Genomic DNA, 23,538 nt, shown 5'->3' with positions numbered 1-23,538 from the left:
ACGGCATCCCTCCAAGAACTGCTCGCTCCCCGAGTTTTGACTGATGTAACTTTCCAAGGCAGAATCGTGGGCGCCTTTAGCCCTACTGGCGAAGGATTCATCCTGCCAAGTAGTGTATGTACCATCGGTCAAGATCTGACTTTCCGGTATGGGTATGCTATCGCACTCGCCAGTACCAAGGTCTCTAGCTAGCTGAATGAGCCAGAGCATGCCTCTCGGATCGTCGTTCTTGGTTGACAGACAAACAATGACTTGTTCAGCATACTGATAGATCTCGCGCATAAACCGCACCTGTGATGATCTCTCGTTGATATCATACTAGTTTATGGAGATCTGGTCAATCCACAGTAGACATTCCCTGTCACCGTGTGTAGTGCTCCAAAATTGACGGACTTCCCTCAGAGCATGTGCCAGATTTGCGAACACCTTGAAGGTTGTACCGTGGAGAATGATGGGCTCGGTATTCTTTGCAGACCCAGCGCAATACGATGGAGCCGTGTATCGTCCTTTCATAGCGAGCAATGGGGCACCCGGGAGCAGTGTGCACTCGATGACATCGTCTCCACTGCCAGGCCAGAGTTTGACAAGGCGAATCTCCTGCTGAGCGACATCCAGTTCGAAATATAGGCTACTCGCATGGAACGCGTCGTTATTGGGTGTGCAAAAGATGTCATGGCCAGGCTGGAGCCCGTCAGACTGTAGAGACACTGTCGGCTCTTCCGCCATGGTCGAGTAGCGTTTGACCCTCCCACTAGGCTGGTGCGATGGGTGGAGAGTGGAGAAGATTGCGACGACGCCTCGTCCGAGTGTTCACCCCACATCCCCGCTTCCCTCGCTGCTTCCTCCCATGCCAACTTCCACGTGCAAACTCCCAGCGAACCACGACTGCGTGCGACACACCATACGACTTCTAGCTCTCGTATGTGTTGCGACAGGGCTTACGGCAGAATGTCACAGATGATGCGAGACGGGATGATTCGCGTCGCCTCAAACCCGCGACAGGGCTCGAGTCCTTGGGCTTCCATCCCCAACACGCTCAGGTTGCACCATCGATGACGTCCTCAAACTTCTGGAATCGCTTCGGATTGCCCTTGGAGGATAGGAAGGTCTGCGTTAAAGCTGTGCGAGATCGCTATGAAGACTGTGAAGTAGAAGAGTTTGAGGAACAGGGTTATTGCAGCTACACCCTTCTGGTCACGCCACCAAAAGTCGCTTTTGCGAGGGAAAACACCCGGCATCAGGCTACCAAAGAGAAGGAATGTGAGGATGAGTCTGCTCTCATCGTCCAGCTTCGGCCGCCTCAGCACGCCCTGGACCTCAACACTGTACGCGCTGCTAGCACAGCGCACCCAGCACTAGCCCCCACCATCGAGGATCTCGGTTTATCACTACCCAGAGGCATATGCGCATACGAGACCAGAAAGGTTGATGGCACGCCGCTGAGCCGATTGCAGCAGCATGGACATTCACTCGATGATAGTGCAGGGGAACAACTAGAGCGCCTCATTACAAGTTTCGCGAATCTTATTGCGCAAAGCTGGCACTCGCCACAGAAAGTACATGATATCACCCGAACGGTACGGGCAGATTCGCCCATGGATGAGCGTCCATCGATGCTCGCGCAGTGCCGCGGCAAGGTCGGCTCAACGATGATCTCTAGACTTGAAAGGCTGGCTAGTAAGCTACCGGATGCAGATCTACGCGAAAGAGCGCGAGAGACAATGCGCGCGATACAGCGAATGGAAGACTACCCAGTAGTACTTAATCACGGAGACCTCATCCCATCCAATATCCTGGTTGACCAGAACACCTGGGAGATCACGGGCCTGGTAGACTGGGCGGAGGCGGAGTACTTACCTTTCGGGACCTGCCTGTACGGACTCGAGCATCTCCTCGGAACCATCTCACTAGATTCCTCCACGTCTGCGCCCAAATGGAAATACTTCAACGGCGCGACGCGACTTCGTGAGCTGTTTTGGGCGCGCTTAATTGACGCCGCACCGGGGTCGGAAGCCCGAATGGACGACGTGAGAATGATGAGAGATGCAGGTGTGATGCTTTGGCATGGCATCGCTTGGGATGATGGTGCTATCGATCGCGTCGTCAACGACGTGGATGATATGGAAGAGCTGGTTAAACTTCGCGCGTTTCTGACCGCAGGATGAGAGCTGCCGCGCATAGCCCCAGCGGCGAGCGCATGAGGTATCAGTGTCTTTCCTTTTCGTCATGTCGTTCATTCTAGTTGTTTACGATGTGTCATGCTGGAATTTTGTTCTTGCTGTTGATCGCGGTGCGTCGCGCCTTCCTTTCAAACAGTGGACGTCCCTTCCCACACGTAGTGCACCTTCTACATACATGTAGGCAACATCATAACTTTGTTTGCGACTCATCACTTCGCTCTTCATTCTCGCCTTCGCCGCTATCGTCGTCTGCTCCTCTCCGCCTCGCGGACACAAGAAGAGCGTCGCCAGTAATCACGTTCTCATCTTCACCACCCTAATCCGGCACAGCGCTGTACCATTTCGGCGACGTGATAGTTAGGAACTGGTGAGGAGAATTTGAAATCAACTGAGCGGTGAAGGTTTGACGAACCAGGACAAACATTGAACATCATGGTGTCCACTCGGCGAGGCACTGCAAACGCAGAGCCGGCCACGGCTGGTATTGGACGGCCCAGACCGCTCCGACAGGCGAGCGACACCATACATATCGTCGTTCCCAGCATCAAGAAGGTCGTGAAAGCTCCGGACGATCGAAGAGTGCCAGACACTCCTCCCAGAATGGCGCTTTCCGGCAACATTAGTGAGCATGATCTCAGTCTCACATCCCCGAGTACCGGCGAATCTCCAGTTGTACTCACCATCACGACGCCGAAGAAACGACAAGGCTCAACTGATCCCACCGATCGAACAGTCTCCTCCGCCCTGCGAAGGCTCGCACCTAAGCCTTTCGCAAACATGAGCGGCAGCAGCCACAACCCCATCATCGTCAACGAGGATCCATCCCCTCCACGGCGAGCAACGCGAGCCCCGAAGCGCAGACAGAAACACAAAAAGCTGTCGGAACCGCATCAGTTCATTGGCAACGGATATAGAGAACTATACAGCTACGGTGTCTCCAGACCGGCATTGGCAGCCATGCCTGCGAACGGTAGCACATTCACCGGGCACCAGAGCCATGACATCTATCGCATGATGAGTGCGAAGATCACTGCCGCGCCTGAGATCAGTCCGAACGCAGCATGGGGCCGACACACGCTCAATGTACCTTTCGAGGTACAGTATCCGCTCTCCGCGCCGGTTCTTGCGCAACACGCGCCACAACACCAACCATCATATGCGCAACACTACCATGTTCAAGTTCCTTCCAACACTTACGTCTTGCCAATCGTTCCCTCCCAGAACGAGAACTCGCTCCGTAGGAGAGCTGTCCATCACATCCAAGAGTACTCACGACCTTCGCCACCGAAGAGAAAGCTCGCCGATGCTGACCTTGCTGAAACCAGCGATGATGAAGCTAGAGAACACCAGCGGCATGCTCGACCGCAATCGAGCCGTCCAACTACTCAAACAAATGCCACACCTACATCCAGGGTACGCAACGTTGACCAACACAGGAATCACACGCCAACGGTACATCGCGACCCAGATCCCAACCTCCTCGTCAGTCACCTCATTGAGCACACCTCACTTATCACATCCTTACTACAAGTCTATCCTCACTGTACAGACAAGAAGGGTCTACAAAACGATATATCGATGATGGTTCAGATTCAAAATCAATATATGAGCGCTTGGATGAAGACTGAATCACAGAGCTCGCGCAAGAGAACAAAGAACAACGGTGATGGTGCTGTCAGTCTGGCGACCCACCCACAGCCCAGCATAACTCCTGCGATGAAGGATCAGAATGAGAAGGACCATTCAGTGCGTCAGGCTCTTTCTGCTGATGCCGACATGTGGCAAGATGGTACGGGGCATGGTGTTGCGGATGCGTTTGCGGCGGTACCTGCTTCTTCGCCCGTAGCAAATAGCTCTGATGAAAAGATGGTCGCTCCCGAGAGTATGCTTTCAAGTGCGGCAAAGAAACGCCAGCATACCCAGAAAAAGATTATCGCCAAAGACGCCGTCTTCAAAACCCCACAACAGTCGATCTCGGATCCGGGAGCAACGTCGACCAGGCACAAGGGTATTCTCGTTACACCTATTCGACAGGAAGCACCACAGACACCTGAACAGTTGTCGACGGGGGCCAAGGACATCCCCGCGACTATAAGCTACACGAGTCACCCATACGCTCCTTCCAAAGACCTGAAAACTCCCACAAAACTGCCTCCCCGCTCTGCCAGCTCTCCAGTCACACCAACCACCAAGGATGACGCTTCATCTCAACATGGCAACGGCAAGCATTCTTCTTCCCGCAGCAAGCGCAGCGCCCCTATACGACCTGCCCTCAGCTCTGAGGTCGGCAAACTCCAAGTCCCCGGTAATGGCGACGCTTCAAGCAGCTTTCACAGTGAAAGCTCGAGCGACTTTGGTACCCGAAGACCGGTCTTTCGCTTTGAACGACGTGTTGTTGATGAGGGAGGGGAAGTTGAAGCGAATGATGTTCCGACATAAGCTCCGCATGAGTAGGTGGAAGGGACGGCATGCGAGCGAGAGCTGTTCAGAGTATGGGTGTCTGCTGGAAAGTCGAGGAGCATCTGGACAAAATGTACATGTATGTTCGATGTAACATGGGGGACAGCATTCTCTTGTATGATAACCATGGGCAAGTGGCGAAAAGAAGGTGGCATGGTTGTTGAAGGTGCGATTTTCAGAGATCGGGCCAGGTCCTAGGACCACTTAAGAACGGGATGACTCATGTCTCATGATCCATATTCTATCTGGGTATCAAGTTACTTTTCCCTTTTTCCGCTCGTCTGCCATGAAAAGAACATGCCCTTTTCGGTCCATCTCATACAAGTAACGATACTCAAAATAAATGCCATCAACGTATGCCTGACCCCACTTAATTTCCCTTATTCCCCCTCTTACCACCCCTCTTCTTCCTCTCGACATGCCCCTGCATCGTCCTCTTAACATCCCCCAAACTGCGCTTATTCTTAAACCTCGCCTTACCCAGCGTCATAAGGAAATTCTTCTTCCTCGCCTTCTCCTTGTTCGTCGTACTCTTGCCCTCTTCCGCCTTCTTGGCCTGGTGCTTCGCCGCTTTGGACGTGTGGTTCGTTTCGCGGTCTGCCCTGGCAAGAGCAATCTTCTCTTCCTTGGTATTCTTCTTGCCGATTTTGGCGGCGAGCTCGATGGTCTCGGCGGTGATGGCTTCGTCGGCGTGGCGGGCGGCGAGGAGCTGGGCGCGCTTGGAGGAGCCGGCGAGGGTGGAGGTTATTGTGCTGGAGGCGCGGAGGGCTTGGAGTTGTTTGAGGTCGGCGGGGGTGAGGATGGTGGTTGTGAGGAGTTTGGAGAGGGATTTGGTTTCTGGTTCGACGCTTTTGGAGTTTTCCTTGTCGTCGGATGGGCCGGGGGTGGCGCTGTCTAGCTTGGCTTTCTTTGCGGGGCGTTCCTTCTTGTCCTTTTCGTCTTCAGAGTCGCTGATTTGGATGTCTTCGCCGTCGCTTTCGACGTTGATCCAGCCGCCTGAGTCGTCGCTGTCGCCTTCGCTTTCCACGTCCCACTTCTTCCAGTCCTCTTCGTCGTCGAGGTCGACGTCGCCGTTGTCTGCGTCGGGATCTAGACCAGCCTCTATGAGCTTCTTTCTGCGCTCCTCTTCCTTCCATTTCTCGAGCAACTCGATGCCCTCAATCTCTCCAATAGCTTCTTCACCATAGCGGCGTTCTTTGATAGTACCAGCGCGGATACCCATTGTCGCGTCCTTGCCACGATCGCGTTTCTTGAGGAGGTCGGCGCCGACTTCGCGGTAGAGGGAGAGGAGACCTTTGGCGGCCATCATTGTACCCTTGTCTTTCGATTTACGGTACTATTAAGCGTTAGTATATAGTATGGTATCGGGTTCTAAGGAGCCAACTTACCATGACCAAGTCTTGAAGCAGAGTATCTGTCATGGCCAATGGCTGACGTGCGCAAATCTCACGAATGGAATTCAGACCTGCTGCCGCGACCTCAGAGGCTGAGGCTTCTGACACGAACTCGTTCGCGATCTTCTGCACAAGCGGCTCAAGAACGTCGGGCGGTACATACGAGTGTGTCGCTTGCGCTAAGCACGCCAAGTAAGTCGTGACTGAGGCTTGCCGAGGAGTGAGATGTTTCAGGAAGTATGAGTATAGCGGGAGGACTGTGAGCTGATGTAATCCAACGAGGCGAGTGACAAGCTGCAGTGCCAGTAGCTTCGTCTCAAGGGCAAGCTTGTTCTTGGTGTTCTGGATGTGCTTAGAGAAGACGGTTTCGGCGAAGCCTTGAGGATCGTGGAGAAGGTGTAGCGCACTGAAGTTGAGGGGGTGGGGTGCGTTCTTCTTCTTTGCCTTCTTCTTGAGACTGGTAGCTGCGGACTTGATGTCGCGGGCCTTCTTCTTGCTCTTCTTGTTGATTCCGGCCGCGTGCTTCAGCTTTCCAATGTCCACATCGTTGTCGTCATCGCTGCTTTCCTCTGCGGCGGCTTCTCGCTCCTGATCACCACCGAGGAAGAACCTGAGGCCGCCCGAGATGGTCTTTTCGTTGTCGCTCAGTGCTGCCAGTCGCATGACCTCGACGGCGCGCGTATCTGTCCATATCTGTCGTTTCCACAGCTCTCTGGTGATCTTGACGGCCCAGAGACCCTTCGGCGAGGAGGTATCGGATTCTAAGAGACTTGGGACGGTTAGTCGGGAACGCCAAACATTGGGAGAGTACTGCATACTTGTAAAGTGCCGTTTGCATAGATTTGTTGAGCTTGTGGTTCACAGTCTTCGCGTTGGACGAACGTAGATCTGAGATAATCTTGGTGTAGAGCAATTGTCGCAGACTCTTGCTGTTGGTCGCCACAAGGAGCGGGAACAGTGTGTTGAGGAGTTTGACCGAGTCTATGACTTCTTTGCGCTTGAGCAAGCAGTATGCGCCGACGATCTTGTCCCTCAGGTCGTACTCAAGCACCTCATGGTGGGTGAGCAACAGCTCCAGATCCCTGGGGAACTCGGATGCAACATCGGGATAGAGATCCGAGGTATGCGAGACGAACTCAATGAGATCCTTCAGCGCAACCAGACCGCTGTCTGAGGTGCTCGGGTCGGCAAGGAACAGGTCGAGAAGGGTTCGGTACTGCTGGTACTGCTGCTCGAAGTCGTCTCTGTACGATTGGGGGTCTCGCTTCAGCTTGAACCGGAGTGCCGCATGGTCCGATTCGAGCTTCTCTAGGGCGCCAACTTTGCGCTTCATGGTGTATATATGGTTATCGTGGTTGTGTCAGTTATCGACAGTCGTCTGTATGCGCCTTCGAGGACTTTGCGACATGAAATTTTAGTGGGGCCCATCCCACCAATTGGCCAGGGCGGACCGACACTAGGCCGAGAAGCTCTGGCCTCTTCGCGCGTAAATCTTTCTCACGAGCCTCGACAACTTGTGCCCGCAACTCTTCAGCCGCGCTGCCTGACACCGGCGCGCACTACACTCTGCAAGCTCGAGCGTTACTTTCGGTTGTCACGACTTAATTTTGAACTTTTCCCACACGCGCTCAAGACCTCGACGCGACGAGAGTAACTGGGCCAGCGCCCACCGCCGCCCATCATGACGAGCTTCTCCTCCATGTCCCTGTACGCCTTGACGGTGAAGCAGCCGACAGCTACTCAGGACGCCATCTCCGGCGACTTTCTCGGAAACGGAAAGCAGCAAATCCTCACAGCGAGCGGCTCGCGGCTAGCTATCCTGGAGGTCTCGCGGCGGCAGAAGGGCTTCCAAGAGCTCTACTCGCAGGATGTCTTTGGCATCATTCGCCGTATCGCCAAGTTCAGGATCGCGGGCGGAACCAAAGGTATGTCGGTCCTACTTCCCCGCTACAAGCAGTATAGTGATTTTCAAAGCACACGACACCTCCGAGCTCCCAGCTCACTGAGCCCGCGGTGGACTGGATTGCAATTAACAAGAACCTCTGCTGACTCCGTCAGACCATATCGTCATAACCACCGATTCAGGACGGTTGGTCACGTATGAGTACATGCCAGATGAGCACACCTTTAAGACGGTCCACTTCGAGACGTTCGGCAAGTCTGGAATACGACGCGTAGTGCCGGGCGAGTATCTGGCAGCCGACCCGAAAGGGCGCGCTATCATGATCGCCTCGACGGAGAAGAACAAGCTTGTCTACATTCTCACCCGAAGTGGCCAGACGGACATCGCCATCTCCTCACCGCTAGAGGCACACAAGCCACAGACGCTAGTGTACTGCCTCATCGGGCTTGATGTCGGATACGACAACCCAATGTTCGCTACTCTCGAGGTGGACTACTCCAACTCCGAGACCGATCCTACCGGCGAAGCGTACGACGAGATCAAGAAGGAGCTGGTATACTACGAGCTGGATCTTGGTCTGAACCACATCGTTCGGAAGTGGTCAGAGCCAGTTGATCGGACTGCCAACACCCTCTTCCGGGTACCAGGTGGTCCAAATGCTCCAAGCGGTGTTCTGTGCTGTGGAGAGGACAGCATCACCTACCGCCGTATCTTCAACAACAAATCGAGCGTCCACCGACTGGCCATTCCACGCCGTGAGGGAGCTACCGAAGACCCCAACCGTAAGCGCATGATTGTTGCTGGCACTCTGTACTCTCTGAAGGGCGGCGATTTCTTCTACCTCCTACAAACAGAGGATGGCGACGTCTTCAAGCTTACCGTGGAAGCAACAAATGGCACAGTCGACAAGATCAAGATCAAGTACTTTGATACTATCCCTGTCGTCACCAGCATCTGCATTCTCCGGGCAGGTTTTGTGTATGCTGCCTGCGAATCTGGGGACCGCATCCTGTACGAGCTAGAGTCGTTGGGAGACGAGACAGAGGACCCCGTGTTCGAGAGTGACCAGTTCCCTGTCGATCCGGAGACTTCTTTAGCGCCTCCTTTCTTTAAGCCTCGAGCCCTGGTCAACCTCACCGCGGTAGAGTCGATGGCCAGTCTGAACCCGATCATGGGTATGGAGGTTGCCAACCCTGCCCTCGAAGACGCGCCACAGGTTTACACGATCAATGGCACAGGAGGCCGAAGTTCGTTCCGCACTACCAGGAATGCTTTGGAGGTCTTGGACCTCATCGAGTCGCCTTTGCCGCAAAACGCGTCAGATGTTTGGACTACAAAGCTCACCAGCGAAGACGAGACTGATACCCTCATCGTGATGTGCCTTCACAGCAGAACATTAGTTCTGAAAATCGGCGATGATGTTGAGGAAGCCTCTAACACTGGCTTCCTCCCAGATACAAACACGCTCGGTGTGCAACAATTCGGTGAAGACTGTATCATCCAGATCCATCCCAAGGGTATCCGCCACATTCAGGGTATCCAGTTTCCCAACGAAGATGCGAGCGCGACACATGCTAGTTTGACTGATTGGCAACCTCCAGCCCATCGTACCATTGTAGCCTGCGCCACAAACAACCGACAGGTTGCCATCGCGCTGAGTTCGGGCCAGATCTTGTACTTTGAGTGCGACTCCGATGGTTCACTTGCTATGGCTGAGGAGGAGATTGCCCTGGACAGCACCATCAACTGCCTGGCGATGCCCGATGTTCCAGAGGGTAGCGTGCGAGCTTTCTTCTTGGCTGTTGGCTGCAGCGACCAGACCGTCCGCATATTCAATCTGAGTCCTGACATGGAAGGCAATATCCTACGAAGCATCTCTGTTCAAGCTCTTACATCACCGCCGAGCGACCTGACCATCAACCTCATGACAGACAAGTCGCCCCGTGGATACAGCCAGTTCTTGCACATTGGTCTGCGAAGCGGTGTATACATTCGATCAGTACTGGATGAGATGACCGGAGACATCGGTGACACCCGGAGGCGCTTCCTTGGCCCCGAGCCTATCAAGTTTGCGAAGGTGACTGTTGCCGGCGAACCTGCTATCCTCGCAATGACCTCAAGGCCATGGCTAGGCTACACCCATCCCCGGACCGGCGTATTGCAGCTGACACCCTTGAACTACATCCCTTTCAAGTCCGCTTGGAACTTTGATGGTTCTCAATTCAAGGGAATCATCTGTGTCAGCGCTAATGAGTTACGGTAAGCACCCCCTATTTCTTTCGCTCCAACTGCAATGATGAAAATATGTTTCCTACCGTCGAATCAAGATGAGGCTGAAACAAAATTTCCAATTGTTCCTACTGAAAGCAGTTACCAACTCATTTTTGTCAAAACTACAAAAAAAATGAACAGTTGCTAACGAAACAGAATCTTCACCTTCAACGACTTGACGGACAACACGACCTACGAGAACATACCACTCAAGTACACCCCCAGGAAGATGGTCGGATGGCACGACCAGGGTGTCTTCTACGTGATCGAGAGCGATAACAACACTATCAGCGCCGATAGACGCCAACAGCTGATAGCACATGCTGGTGTAAAGAAGGAAGAGACCGACGGCACCAACGGCTCCATGAAGACTGAGGATGTCGATGGTGATACGGCAAACGGCACAACCGATGGCGACGAACTCCCAGCGATCGACTTTGGATATCCAAGGGCGCAAGGCAGCTGGGCCTCTTGCATCCAAGTTGTCGACCCTGTGAGCGAGAAGACCGTCACCCACACAGTGGAGCTCAACGGCAACCAGTCACTTGTCAGTGCTGCTTTGGTCTTCTTTGAGAGCCGCGGTGACGAAGCATTCCTAGCTGTCGGTACTGCTAAAGACTTGAGCTTCAACCCCTTCAAATACACATCTGCTTCTATACAGGTGTACAAGATTAACCCCACTGGCCGCGAGTTGGAGTTCTTCCACGAGACCGAGGTCAGCGATCCACCTCTAGCGCTACTAGCTTTCAAGGGAAAGCTTATCGCTGGTGTTGGTCGTCACCTGTGTCTTTACGACTGTGGTATGAAATCGGTCCTCCGTAAAGCTCAGGCTCCGAACTGCGTAGCGACACGTATTACCGATCTCAAGACTCAAGGCAGTCGACTTGTTGTTTCCGACCAGGCGCAATCCGTCACCTACGTTGTACACAAGGACCAAGTCCACCCCAACCGTCTCATTCCTTTTGTGGATGACACCATCGCCCGTCATACCTCCGCATCAGAAATGCTGGACTACGATACCACAGTCGGTGGTGACAAGTTCGGCAATATCTGGCTCGTGCGCTGCCCCCAGAAGGTTTCCGAGTCTTCAGACGAATCGCCCGACGGCTCCGATCTACTAGTAGACAAGGGCTACCTGGGTGGTACACCGAACCGTCTTGACCTCATCGCACACTACTTCACAAACGACATTCCTGTGTCGATACAAAAGACGGTTCTCTTGTCCGGTGGTGAGCGCATCATCTTCTGGGCCGGTCTCCAAGGCACTCTTGGTGCCCTCATCCCCTTCAACTCCCGCCGACAACACAAAATGTTCCAGCAACTGGAGCTTCAACTTCGGTCGGACGATAAGCCTTTGTCTGGCCGGGATCATCTCGCCTTCCGCAGCTACTTTGCGCCGGTCAAGAGCGTCATTGATGGCGATCTGATCGAGCGCTTCTTAGTACTGTCACGCGACAAGCGGGAGAGCATCGCTGGGCAGATGACGGGTGCAGAATGGACCCCCAGCATGATTGATGAAGCGATCTGGAACATGCGGGGTCTCTATGCCTTCTAGTAGAAGCATGTTTTGTGCACATTACGGCGTTTGGAAATACGGGCCACGAAAAGCGGTTGTTACTTATAACCCGCGCTCCTAGCGTCTTTGATGAATGGGGTGCAGTAATTGTATTTGTACATAGGAACGTAGGTCACAATAGACCCAAATGATACCCGAGAGTCCTCTTCAGCTGTGTTCGAAGATGATCTAAGTCTGGTCCGTGGTATTCCACCTTGTGTCACGGCTACCGGCACAGCTCCTCAAAAGCCCATTCCCCCAACAACGAGCCCCCCTATCATGACAGCCACCGAAATCGCCATCAACCCTCCACTTCGTACCCTCTGCGCAACGCTCTTGGCATCCTCCCCACCCAACCTATACCCATTCGACCCCGCAATAACAACGTTAAAGTCCCACTCCGTATACCCCGTATTCGTCGCTCCTTCTTCCTCTACCCCTTCGCCCCAAAGCGCACATTTTATTATCGTCCGACTGGCTGCGTCTCTGCAGTTTGGACCGAGGTGGATGGAGGGTGAGCGCTCGAAGTAGAGGTTGAAGCCGTTGCAGATTTGGGGGTGGGGGGATGCTGATGCGGAGGGGGAGGGTATTGGAAGACCGGATGGGGGCGTTTGATTAGATGGAATGGAAGTGAAGGATCTCGTAAATCCCTCCCGCTCCGGTCCATCATCACCCCATCCATCGCACCTCCTCGCACAATCCCCCGCATTATACGAACGCAGCTCGTAATGTCCCAGATACCCACTTCCGACATACGAAGCGTTGAGGTCTTGGAAAGAGAGCGTGTAGCGCGATGGTGTGAGGGCGGAGAGAGCGGGTTGCCGGATTTGAGGCCAGGTGGAGAAGGAATATGGGGTGTATTCGACTGGGGGGAGGGGGCCGTAGGAGGGGGGGAGGGGAAGGCAGGTGAGGTTGAGGGGGGTGGGTTGTGTGGGTAGTGGGGAGGGGAGGAGGGGTGTGGTTGTTGGGGTTGGGGTTGAGGGTGATGGTGTGGTTGAGGGTGATGGAGGAGGAGGAGGTGGTGGAGGCGGTGCGTAGTTGATGATTGATGTTGAAAAGGACATGCTTTGTGTGGATGCAAAGGATATGTTCGTGAGGTTCGATTTCGGGTGTTGTATTAGCCTGGGGGCGGGTGTTGCTGCTGTTATGCTGAGGGAGCTGGAGGGGATTGCGTACGCCATCTTTTCTTTGGTTTGCGTGAGATGCAGTGTCTGAAGAGTCTTAAGTTTGGACGTTTGTGCGCGAGGAAATGTTTTTCGTACTCCACTGTTGCGGACGTTGTGTGGTAGCGATATAGGTTTTGCACCACTGAGGCGACTTATAATACAAAGCCACCTCGCTACTTGCAGAAGTTGGATACAACAGTGAGGTTTTGTAATTCTGTTGTGTGATTGGTGTTTAATGTACATCGTCTCTAGGATAGTTTACATAGTCACACGTCCTCACGCGACTACCGCTGGTGCGATACCATACTCAACAGCATATTGCCTCAAGCTCCAAACGTCGTCCACTGTCTGTCTCAGCCTCAGCCTTTAATCCCTCCCATCACCGAAAGCCTACTATAAACCGTTGCATGGTCCCTAAACGCTTTCTGACCTGTCCACAAATTCGTCAGCCTATTCTATTCAAGCTTCAACCAGCAATCCCAACTCAGGAGAACTGACCTTTCAAACACCGTTCCACAACTCCAATCCACAAATCCCTCCCTTTCACCCTCGCCTCCTCCTCTCCCCACTGCCCGATCTCCCTCAAAAACGCTTCTTTCTCCCGCATCGTCATCCTATCTTTCATCTCACTCAGTGTCTCGGTGTTTGTCCGAGTGGTCACAATGACAGCACCTGATTTGGGCAAACGCGCATACATCTGCGTTTCTGTACGTACGAGCAGTTCAGAAGGGTGTAGATCAGCTATGTGGCCAGCGAAAAAGTCCATGGGCCGCGGGATGTGGAGGGTTGAAGCTAGAGTGGCGCGGAGGGGCCGGGTTTGGATGAAGGTTTGCGTGTGGGATAGGGGGCCGGTGGAGGAGTAAGGGGAGAGGGTTGGGAGGGTGAGTTTGAGGATGGATTGGAGGCCTGTGATATGTGTGTTAGCTTGAGTTGCGCGACTTCTTGGGAAAGAAGAGAGAATTGCAACTCACCAGACCAAGGTATCATCGGTGGTTTCCCCATCCCCTCCCCACCCACCACTACATCAACCGTCTTCCCCATATACGGACTTACAACATACCCGCTCGGAAACAGCGTCGTAGCAGCTTGTAAATACCAATTCAACGTACTCTCACTCCGCCCCCAAACCATGAAATCCTCCGCACACAACCTAGCAACTACCTCCAACGGATGACATTCCAAACCATGTTCTATCTCGAAATCCTCTCTCGTAAGCTCATTCAACACATGCTTCCTGCGCGTCTTCGTCAGAAAACGGAATTGGTGCGGATACATGTCCACGAGGAAAGACGTGACTTCCTGCAGGAGTTCGCGACTTGCTCGTTCGCCCTCGGAGGTGACGTGGATGCAGGAGGAGCGGTTGCGCGACAGGAGGTGGGTGCGCGCGGCGTGGTATTCGATGTATTGGGGGGAGATGGTGAGCCAGTTGCTGCGGGGTGTGGGTGTGAGACCTAGATGCGAGGCAGTAAGGGTGTTGGAATGGAGGGATGTGGATTCGATGGGCCGGTTTGTAAGGGGTATGTCTGGGAAGTAGTCGCCTGTTCCGCAGTCGTCGGCGTCGAAGGCGGGCATGCGCGAGATGCGGCGTTCTTCGGCTAGGTAGGCTCGTGTTTGCGGGTTTGTGAACTGGCTTAGGTCTTCGACATCTTCGATGTCTTGGAGGTTGACTGTTGCTGTTGCAGTAGATAAGTTTCGGGGGGAGAACGCGGTGCTGTGTGCTATAGTCTCTGTCGGCGCTGATAACGAGTCGTGGGTGAAGACGGTCATGCGCCGCTTCCTTAGGGCTTCAGCGCTTGTTCCGGGCTCGTTGTATTTGCTGTGGATGGGCGCCGCATGGTGATCTTCTACCTGAGGCTCGTTTTTGATGACGATGAACTTCTCTGGGGCAGGGCCGAGGGCGCCTTTGTAGAACCAGAGCCTCACTGCGGCGGTGCCTATGAAGAAGAAGTAACAGCAGATGCCGACAACAAGAACGAGCAGGACGTATAGGGGTATTGGTCCGGGTTGTTGCAGGTGTAGTGGGTCTACTGCCATGTCGAGCAGCTGGATAGATAAGAATGTAGTCGCACTGTGGGCTTTGAGCGGCGGAATTGTGTACAAGTCCAGGTTGCCATTGCTGAGGTTGCAGGTGCAGTGACATGTCTACGAACCTTCAGTACTGTGCCAATGTGAATGATGTGCATTTGAATTCGAGATTGAATGCTGTAGTGTCTTCACAGTACCGCTTGCTAGCATTAGTCATGTCGATAAATAGGTAATAACAAACGATACCCTTTCGTTTCGATCGTCGTAAGTGTCAGTGTGTGCCGTGTAAAGTAAGGAAACCCAAAGAACAGGAAAGTGTAGGAAAGTTGGAGATGAAACAAAGAATTGGGTATCGTGTTGCTTGGCTATGTAAAGTAAACAATTAGCGGGACGCCGTACTCCAGTATGTTCTCCTCCGTGTGCCGATATTGAACCATTGGTATGACTTCGCGTGAAACAAAAAGCGTCAGAAGAGCATTAGCCACACCCACCCCGAACCATACGAAGAATCTCGCCCAATATGAGCTCCTTCGTGACCATAACATTCATAAACTGGACATCCAACTCTTACTCGATCTTAGGCAAAGCATCAATCTTCGCATACAGCTCCTGCGCATCCTCGAAGATATACCAGATATCCTTAGGTACACCCTTGAACGCCTTCTCGAATCGTTCCGGGTCGTTCTTCCTGCCCTCGTCCATCTCCGCTACGCCCGTGACTTTCCTGATGTAAATAGCGCCGATCCAGTTCTTGCCAAACTTGCGGTAGGCTTCACCATAAGACTCAGGGTCTGTTTGTGTTGAGTCACCGATGAGGATGAACTTGCGTTTGGGGAACCATCCGTGGACCTTCTCGATGCGATCAACCTTGTAGGCCTCAGTGCCCTGAGTCAAGTTTGCGAGGAAGCCAGCAAGGTTCATCCAGCTAGCATCGCGGAGGATCATGGTGCCGTTGGGGTAGTATTGCTCGCGGAACTTGCGGAGGAAAGGGTAGAGGTTGTATGGTGACGCTGAGAGGTACCAGAAGGGCGGGTTGTCGAGCTTTTGTACAATGTGCCTGTACAGTTCTGGCATACCCTTGATGGGCTCTGGCTCTTCGGCGAAGGTGGTGGTCAGGATACCGACGGGTGACGATGTTAGAGTCTTCTTGATAGTGTCGTCCACATCGGACAGGATGGCCCAGCCCTTGGGTTTGGCGAATGTGATATTGAACGGCGTTGCATCGGCGTTGACGGCCTTGAACTTGTTGACTTGGCCTTCCTTGTAGTCGTTCCCTGGAATAGCCAAGACATCGGAGCTGATACCGTCGCGTCCGCTGGGACCCAGTCTGGTGTTGATGCCCAGTAGATCGATTTGGACGGCATGCGCGGGAAGGATCTGGTCCGCAAAAGGCTGGAGCCTCTGTGCGACAGTTGCCCTGGCTTGCTCGTCGTCTGCTAGGCCGATCTTCTCACTGACCCATGCGACGACCTTGGAGAGGTCCTTGCCACTGTTCTTGACGAAATAGGCAGCGACGAATTCGGCGTTCCATCTTCCTAGGCGGTTCTGGTATGCGGTAGTGTCCAAAATCCACACATAGTCGGTTTCTGGATTGACGTTGTTGTAGAATGGGTTCTTGCGACCAAAATATGATGAAAGATTGTCCTTGAGGGAGAAGCTAAATCGGCTAGTGAGTTTCGGCATGTCTGCTTCAAATGCGTCGAAGCCTGAGTTTTCTCTGGTAATGCGATCTTGTTCGGTTTGTTCGGTGCGCATACGAGCACGGCCAGCCATGGCGGAAGCGGATTCGGGAGCCATTTTGTATGATGGTAATGTTAGACAAAGGCGCGGGTGCCTGATGGGTTGGTGAGGTCAGGAGGTGGGTGTATTGCACGGGACAAAGGGAGGCGAGGGCCATGGTCGAGGTCATATACTTTGTGCCTGGCACTTGACCAGGACTTGACGAGTGGCTGTTGCGGTGTCTCAGGAATGGCCCAGTGTGCATGAGGGATGACGTTTAGCCAAGCCATGGCTCCGCATCCTGTAGGAATGATCGCTTGCCGAGCGCGCCGATCCTTGAACCTTGTCGGCGTATCGCCTCGAGTTAGGAGTGACAACTCAGCAGCTGAGCGAGGTGATGAATCGCAAGCTATTTGTGACCTCACAAGAGACCTTTCCTTCTATTTGGACCCCTTCTTGAAATTGCGCCCTCAGGGTAGAGGTAGTAATTTGTGTTATGAGTCTTCCAGAAAGAGTATTGCTGTGCCTAGGGTTTGCTCCAAAGTACAAACTGACCCAAACGAGCTTCTTCGTCTTTCAGCGGGTGTTGCAAGTGCAGGTAGCCACACTGCAGGCGGAGAATAATGTGAGGGTCTAGCAACACGCCAACGCCAGACAAAGCAAAGCACTCCGCGATACTTTGAAGGTAGTCGCAGCCTCCAGCACTAACAGCGGAGTAGTGCAGTCGCAGCAGGCTGCAGCGAATGGGTGCCTCTCATCGTGCCAATGCTAGCGGAGTGACGTAACCACGGTCAACGATCTTGGGTCAGTCCACGGGTATGAGTCTTGATATCTGCAGGTACGCGTGACGGTCAATACTCTTGCGCTCATATGGGGTATCGCTGACAGTGTCGGTTGATGAAAGCCATGCTTGGCTGTGCCAGACTTTGTCGAGGATGAGATGGAATCGGATGCTACTGAAGAGTCATGCTGCGACGCGATGTTGACGTATCTTGCAGCACTGTCGCATTGGAACGGCTATATCGGTACTGTGCTCAAGCTCGTCACCGTCACACCTCGCTCGGCGACAAAGGAAATTATTGTCATCGCTGCCCTGGTTTGGTTCTGTGTTCAACCGCCTTTGGCCTCCTCATCTTGGTGTCGCCCGTCGAATAGGCGCGATATGGTATCATGCGGCGGTGCCACAGGCTAGGAACCCGGTCATGTGCTACAGTGTCGACGTATTCTGCGATGGCCCCAAGGTGGATGAACGAAAAGGGTCCGATTAACGCAGACTACGGGCCAGTGGGGTCTGCAGGTAAAGGCCGATGGCAGGTCTTGGCACAGCCTACGCCATCCAGGACGCGTAGATGTGCCGAACGAGAGGAGTAGATTTGAGAGCAGCACAGAGATGGGTGCAGCGTCGCCACACGTTATACGCGGCTGTTTACGTCGGCCGTCGTGCTTCGCGAGTCTGTCATGGCTTGGCGACAAGAGGCGCAGCCCTACCTAGGTAACCGTCCGTCCGCGCGAGGCAGGCGCGTTGGAGGCCTCGATCAACACCTCGATAGTACCGCATCTGCCTCCTTTACGCTTACGCCCCGGCCTCGCGACTCTGGCTTCTTTGCGCTTCTGTGCTTTCTTTTTGCGCAGCTGCCCTCAAATACCCTTGCGACCGTTTTACGTTGCGGAACGGCCCCGCTACTAAGGCAGATATGGACCTCAAGAAGCGCCTCAAGTTGGGCAGTTTGATGCGCAAACGATCCTGTGCGTCGCATCTCCTTCGTTTACTTACTTCACCCTAACACTGACAGCGCACGCAGCCCAGGATGTCAATATCGACACAAACGCCGATACGCCCGAGGCCAATGCTACCAAGGGAGTGGTAGGTCATACCGCTTCGTCGCATCCACCAAGCTGACAGCGAGTAGATGCTCTTCTGCGAGTCTGGTGCCGCCAACTCGGTATGTTTGGTACCCCATGATAATCACACGCCATACTAACATGCCCAGGGTGAAGAGGTCCTCCACTTGCCTACCATCGTCGAAGCCGCCGTCGCAAGCCCCAGCGCAGCCGCAGCCGCCGCAAGACAGATCCGCATCTTCCTCTCCAAAGAGAACTTCAACCGCCCTCATGTCCAGTACAATTCTGTCATGCTCATTAGGATCCTGGCCGACAACCCAGGGCCCTCCTTCACCAAGAACCTCGACAAGCAATTCGCCGACACGGTCAAGCACCTACTTCGCCATGGGCAAGACCCGAGTGTCGCGCAAATCGTCAAGGAGACGCTGGATTCAATGGAGCGCGAGAAGGCATACGACACCAACCTGAACACGCTCTTCGCTATGTACAGGAAGGAGAAGGGCCTCATGGCAGCCGCGGCAAAGCAGTTTGGCCCCCGGAAGCTCAATGCGCCAGGCTGGTCGGGGTCACAGAACATACACGGCGGCTTCAGCTCAGGCGGACACAGGTCATCGTCAAAGACCTTGCCGCCGCCAGTAGAGCTCGCGGGCCGCATTGAGGAAGCGCGCACATCGGCCAAGCTCCTTCTCCAGCTTGTACAGTCTACACCAGCGAATGAACTGCTCGGCAATGACTTGGTTAAGGAGTTCGCTGAGCGCTGCACAGCCGCCCAGCGCAGTATACACGGCTACATCGCCTGCGACAATCCGGCGCCTGACGATGACACTATGCTCACTCTCATCGAAACCAACGAGCAGCTGTCCCTCGCTGCCTCCAAGCACCAGCGCGCCATTCTTCAAGCTCGTAAATTCATGGGTGCCTCACCCTCTCCACCAGTCCAGAACGGAGCCTACGCGCCACCACCCAACGGCACCAGTAGTCCAGCTGGTGTGCCTGCGCAGTCTCCCGGGCTGTCAAATCTACCATCGCACAGCGACGCGCCTTCGCTGGCCCCTATGGACTTCGGAACGACACAACCTAGTGCACCGGCTACCAACCACGGCAATGACAACAGCTCTCTTCCCCCGTCACTGCAAGCTGCACCAGGCCGCACACAACCGAGCGCACAAGAAGAGAATCCCTTCGCTGATCACTACACGACTACCTACACACCTCCAGCATCGTACCAAAACTCTACGTCGACGAACAATTACGGTGGCTCACCAGACCCATACCACCCAGGCTTCCAGTCTACTCCATCATACCTGGGTAGGCAAGAGAGCTCTGCCAATAATTTGACCATGCACGGTGCGCAACCGACGATTCAAGAAGAGGATGACCACATGCGCCCGCGGGCCGAACGACCTCGGACACCCGATCTCAACGTGCCTCAGCAACAGGCCCCTGACGTTTCGCCCGTCGCAGAGCGTAATACCGTCACGTACAGATACTAGAGAACCATGGGTCGTGTCGCGGACTAGACGCGGACGTGAGATGTGGGGTAACGTTTGGCAGGACCGATTTCAATCTTGGATCCCACGGGTAATCCCGGTGCTTTGAAATCGATAATCACAAAGTGCACGTTCTTTTTCTTGCGCAGAGTTTTGCAACTCGTAGTTTACAGGGCGGTTTGGAGCGCGACAGTTAGGACGAGATACCATAGTTGACTTTCATCTGGATTTAGAGTTTATTCTACCTTGCCTGCCCCGCACTTCCAAGCGCACCCCCACGGCCATGCAGTGACCTCGTGCGTCTCACGCGTCGCTCTCGTGCAGCGATCACGCAATCCATCGATTCCACACTGCGCCTGATTCCTGAATCGTCACCATGATACGGCACTTTCACCCATGCATCAGCTTGGTCAGCGACGGCTCGCAACCGACCCCTCCAATCTGGAAGGCGAGACCCGACGTCCCCCACTGCGGTCCCTGTTCCGCCGCTTCTAGCGCCGAAGAAAATAAGAAGCCGTCATGTTGAAGACATACACTATTGACAGCCCCATCCGCCCTTCCCTTCGCCCTTGTCGGTCTTCACTTCCCCATGGCCTTCAGCTGCAATAGTCCATGGCTCGTTCGCTTCCGAAATGCGTCGACACGTTGATCATTGGTACGCCATGGGAATAACACGCGCTCCGAGGCGACATGCTGATTACAAATTCCAGGCAATGGGCCGTCAGCGCTCATCCTCTCGTACATCCTACACGGCCATATCCCCTACTACATTGGCGGCCATCATGACGCGATTCTCGACGCGAAACTGCAGAAGTCGCCGAACCTGCTTCATCTGACGCCAGACCTCTACGCGCATTTCCTGTCCTCGTTGCGCTACTCGACCCAAGCGCTGCCCGTCAACACGCTGCTCGATACCCTCGTTCGCCCGAATGCCGACACCGAGTTGAATCCTACGTCCTGCATTGAGTGGCGATACGAGCCTGACAAGGCGATACCCCATGTCGCAATTGGAGACACGGCGCATGCAGGCGGACAGTGGGCGGAGAACCCGGTCTCTGCGAGCGCGGACATTGGGACTCTGAGCTATGCGGAACAGCTGAGCCTCCCGGGCTATTCGTACGCGGATCACCTGGCTAAAAGCGGGAGGGAGGATGAAGCCGAATTCGTGCGACCATCGAGGGTGGAGGTTGCTGACTATCTGAGGACATATCCGGAAGCTGTGGGTATCGCCGATAGCATCTACACTGGGTTGAAGGTGGAAAATGTACATCGAACGGTGCGTGGGTTCTCCATTGGCAGTCTTGGAGTACGGTGCAAGCATCTTGTGCTTGCCTCTGGTATCTTCACGGTCAACATCCCGCCGCCTCAGTACCTCGCGCCCGTTGCGCAGATGGAGTCGCCAAAAGCGCCTCTGCTTGTCATTGGATCTGGATTCTCTGCAGCCGATGTCATCATATCAGCGCCTCCGACTCGCAGGATCATACATATCTACCAGTGGGCTCCAGAGAAGAGGCCGTCTCCACTACGAGGCTGCCACCACACCGCATACCCGGAGTATGCGACGGTATATCGCCAAATGAAGCTTGCAGCACTCGCCTCAAAGAAGAAGACGGCAAAGTCCCCTTCTGTACGACGAAAATCAAATCCATTCCAACAGCGCGACTGGTCCCTCTACGAAGGCCTGCCCAACGCCGAAGTCACCAGCGCATCCACCTCTGGAAAAACAGCGACCGTCGCCCTCCGCCTCCCCTCAGGAGAAACCATAACACGCGAAGTAGGCGGCCTAGCCTACGTCGTCGGCCGCCGCGGAACCCTAGATTTCCTCTCCCCCAACCTCATCGCCGAGATCCTCAACACACCCGAGTCCACGAGTCCCGACTCCCCTTCCACCCACCTAATCTCCGGCCGCACCCTCCGCGCAAAAGCCGAAGCCACATCCCTCGAAGTCGCCCGCGACGTCTTCATCATCGGCAGTCTAACCGGTGACTCCCTCATCCGGCACGCAATCGGCGGCTGCGTCTTCGCTGCTGGACGCATTCTAGGCGCTATACCCAGTATCTACTTGCCTGATAGTTCCCCCTCGCCTACGTCGTCAACACCGCGGTCTGTGTCCCCTGTGTCGACGTCTGATACTGAGGTTGCGGCTGAAGATGGACTTGCCGGTGATGGACTTGCTGGACTGAGGAAGGAAAGGAGTGGGAGGCGCACGCCTGGTGAGGCGACGAATGGTCATGCGGATTTGCATGTTGATCGCAGGAAGCTGGTTAGGGCGGTTGAGACGGCGCAGGTGGAGAATAGGTATTGGGTTGATTCGGGGTGGTGGGCTGGGGGTTTGGGGCCGGGGAGGCGGTGATGACGGAGATCGGTGGACAGGTGGATAGGTAGATAGGTGGTTTGCTGGCGTTGGTGTGAGTTTGTACATACCCATTTTCATGCGAATATATATTATCTTGGTATACCGCATTACAAGCGCCACATCATGGAGAGCGCTGTGATATCTCAAAGCAAAGGGGTTTACCGAATAGACAGATAACACCTGTGGCTCCCTAGATCATAACAAAAAAGCTAACTCTTGTCCTAGGCTGCAAAAAACACTGCGTTCCCTGTGCTGGAAGTTTCAAGATACAGCAAAAAAAGAAGTTGTGTTATGCCCACTACCCGAATCTAGAAGAACTGTTAGAAGGGGAATTCGAAGTGTGGAACTCATGAGTTGTGAAGCTTACCGAACGAGTGATCTTCGCATTACAAGTGCGACGCCTTACCGCTTGCTATTGGAAGTTGTTAGGACATGTTTCATGCAGTTGGATGAACAGTCGAACTTACGCCAAGCGGGCCTGTTACAACAGGATTGATGGCAAAAAGTCGAAAAGGTAACGCTATGTTCTTGGGTAAAACCTGAATTTTGATGGATTTGGTGAGCAACGGTGGGCAATGGTGGGCCTAGAGGGGTAGACTGGCCGAGTCCGCAGCTGGTGCGGGGCAGGAATGACACGCGCTTCTTTGCATTGATAGGGATGCTTAGTGGGGCTCTACTTCTTATTGGATTGTGACTGATGGAAAGAGTGTAAACACATCACTGGCGGGAAGGAAGTGAAGCGCTGAGTCCATGATTCGATTTCGCAGATACATCGAAGAGGTTCCGCTCAACGTTGTGTAGCTGTGGCTATCTGGTCGCTACCAACTGGACCAGCGGTGGCTTCATCGGTTACGGACGTGGCTTACCAGGTGTCTTGAACTACAATAATTCGGGAGAGATGCATGGTGCAGCTTGGCCGAGTATTGCTGATGTTGGAATTTGTTGCTTACTGTCATGTGCCTTGACTATTTGCACGTGAGGATGGTATATCTTGCTTCATTTTGGGATTCAATTGGGCTTGGTTATGGAACGAATATTTTTAGAGATATGATGGAAACCTTCAGACATGATTGCCAAAAACCAAGAAGCCTATTCCGAACTCTGAGATCGTTGATCGTGTGCAAACGGTTGTGTCGAATGGATGACACTGCTGCGAATGTGACTCGGCGCGAGTACT

At 54.0% G+C, this 23,538-nt stretch overlaps 8 protein-coding genes across 8 annotated transcripts; 5 read left to right on the top strand and 3 right to left on the bottom strand.

Moving 5' to 3' along the window:
• Positions 1-1,052: 1,052 nt before the first annotated feature.
• J4E93_006827 (uncharacterized protein) lies at positions 1,053-2,165 on the top strand (the record flags this gene model as incomplete). Its single annotated transcript, XM_049344737.1, has 1 exon — positions 1,053-2,165. The coding sequence occupies one exon, from the start codon at positions 1,053-1,055 to the stop codon at positions 2,163-2,165; it is 1,113 nt and encodes a 370-aa protein (XP_049198391.1).
• Positions 2,166-2,612: 447 nt separating this feature from the next.
• On the top strand, positions 2,613-4,619 carry J4E93_006826 (uncharacterized protein; the record flags this gene model as incomplete). The annotated part of the gene is made up of 1 exon (XM_049344736.1): positions 2,613-4,619. The coding sequence occupies one exon, from the start codon at positions 2,613-2,615 to the stop codon at positions 4,617-4,619; it is 2,007 nt and encodes a 668-aa protein (XP_049198390.1).
• A 391-nt stretch (positions 4,620-5,010) lies between these two features.
• J4E93_006825 (uncharacterized protein) lies at positions 5,011-7,367 on the bottom strand (the record flags this gene model as incomplete). Its single annotated transcript, XM_049344735.1, has 3 exons — positions 5,011-5,976; positions 6,029-6,803; positions 6,853-7,367. The coding sequence occupies 3 exons, from the start codon at positions 7,365-7,367 to the stop codon at positions 5,011-5,013; spliced, it is 2,256 nt and encodes a 751-aa protein (XP_049198389.1).
• Positions 7,368-7,715: 348 nt separating this feature from the next.
• J4E93_006824 (uncharacterized protein) lies at positions 7,716-11,763 on the top strand (the record flags this gene model as incomplete). The annotated part of the gene is made up of 3 exons (XM_049344734.1): positions 7,716-7,959; positions 8,093-10,196; positions 10,365-11,763. The coding sequence occupies 3 exons, from the start codon at positions 7,716-7,718 to the stop codon at positions 11,761-11,763; spliced, it is 3,747 nt and encodes a 1,248-aa protein (XP_049198388.1).
• Positions 11,764-13,413: 1,650 nt separating this feature from the next.
• On the bottom strand, positions 13,414-14,963 carry J4E93_006823 (uncharacterized protein; the record flags this gene model as incomplete). The annotated part of the gene is made up of 2 exons (XM_049344733.1): positions 13,414-13,835; positions 14,114-14,963. 2 exons carry the CDS (start codon positions 14,961-14,963, stop codon positions 13,414-13,416), a joined length of 1,272 nt encoding a protein of 423 aa, XP_049198387.1.
• Positions 14,964-15,521: 558 nt separating this feature from the next.
• Positions 15,522-16,751, bottom strand: J4E93_006822 (uncharacterized protein; the record flags this gene model as incomplete). Its single annotated transcript, XM_049344732.1, has 1 exon — positions 15,522-16,751. The coding sequence occupies one exon, from the start codon at positions 16,749-16,751 to the stop codon at positions 15,522-15,524; it is 1,230 nt and encodes a 409-aa protein (XP_049198386.1).
• Positions 16,752-18,367: 1,616 nt separating this feature from the next.
• On the top strand, positions 18,368-20,008 carry J4E93_006821 (uncharacterized protein; the record flags this gene model as incomplete). The annotated part of the gene is made up of 4 exons (XM_049344731.1): positions 18,368-18,419; positions 18,476-18,537; positions 18,584-18,616; positions 18,665-20,008. 4 exons carry the CDS (start codon positions 18,368-18,370, stop codon positions 20,006-20,008), a joined length of 1,491 nt encoding a protein of 496 aa, XP_049198385.1.
• A 609-nt stretch (positions 20,009-20,617) lies between these two features.
• J4E93_006820 (uncharacterized protein) lies at positions 20,618-22,358 on the top strand (the record flags this gene model as incomplete). Its single annotated transcript, XM_049344730.1, has 2 exons — positions 20,618-20,660; positions 20,716-22,358. 2 exons carry the CDS (start codon positions 20,618-20,620, stop codon positions 22,356-22,358), a joined length of 1,686 nt encoding a protein of 561 aa, XP_049198384.1.
• Positions 22,359-23,538: the final 1,180 nt, after the last annotated feature.

The sequence above is a fragment of the Alternaria ventricosa genome (genome assembly GCF_023758065.1).
Source record: "Alternaria ventricosa strain BMP 2768 chromosome Unknown scaffold_11, whole genome shotgun sequence".
Taxonomy (NCBI): domain Eukaryota; kingdom Fungi; phylum Ascomycota; class Dothideomycetes; order Pleosporales; family Pleosporaceae; genus Alternaria; species Alternaria ventricosa.
The sequence above is the reverse complement of the archived record's forward strand: the minus strand, read 5'-3'. Positions and strand labels throughout refer to the sequence as shown.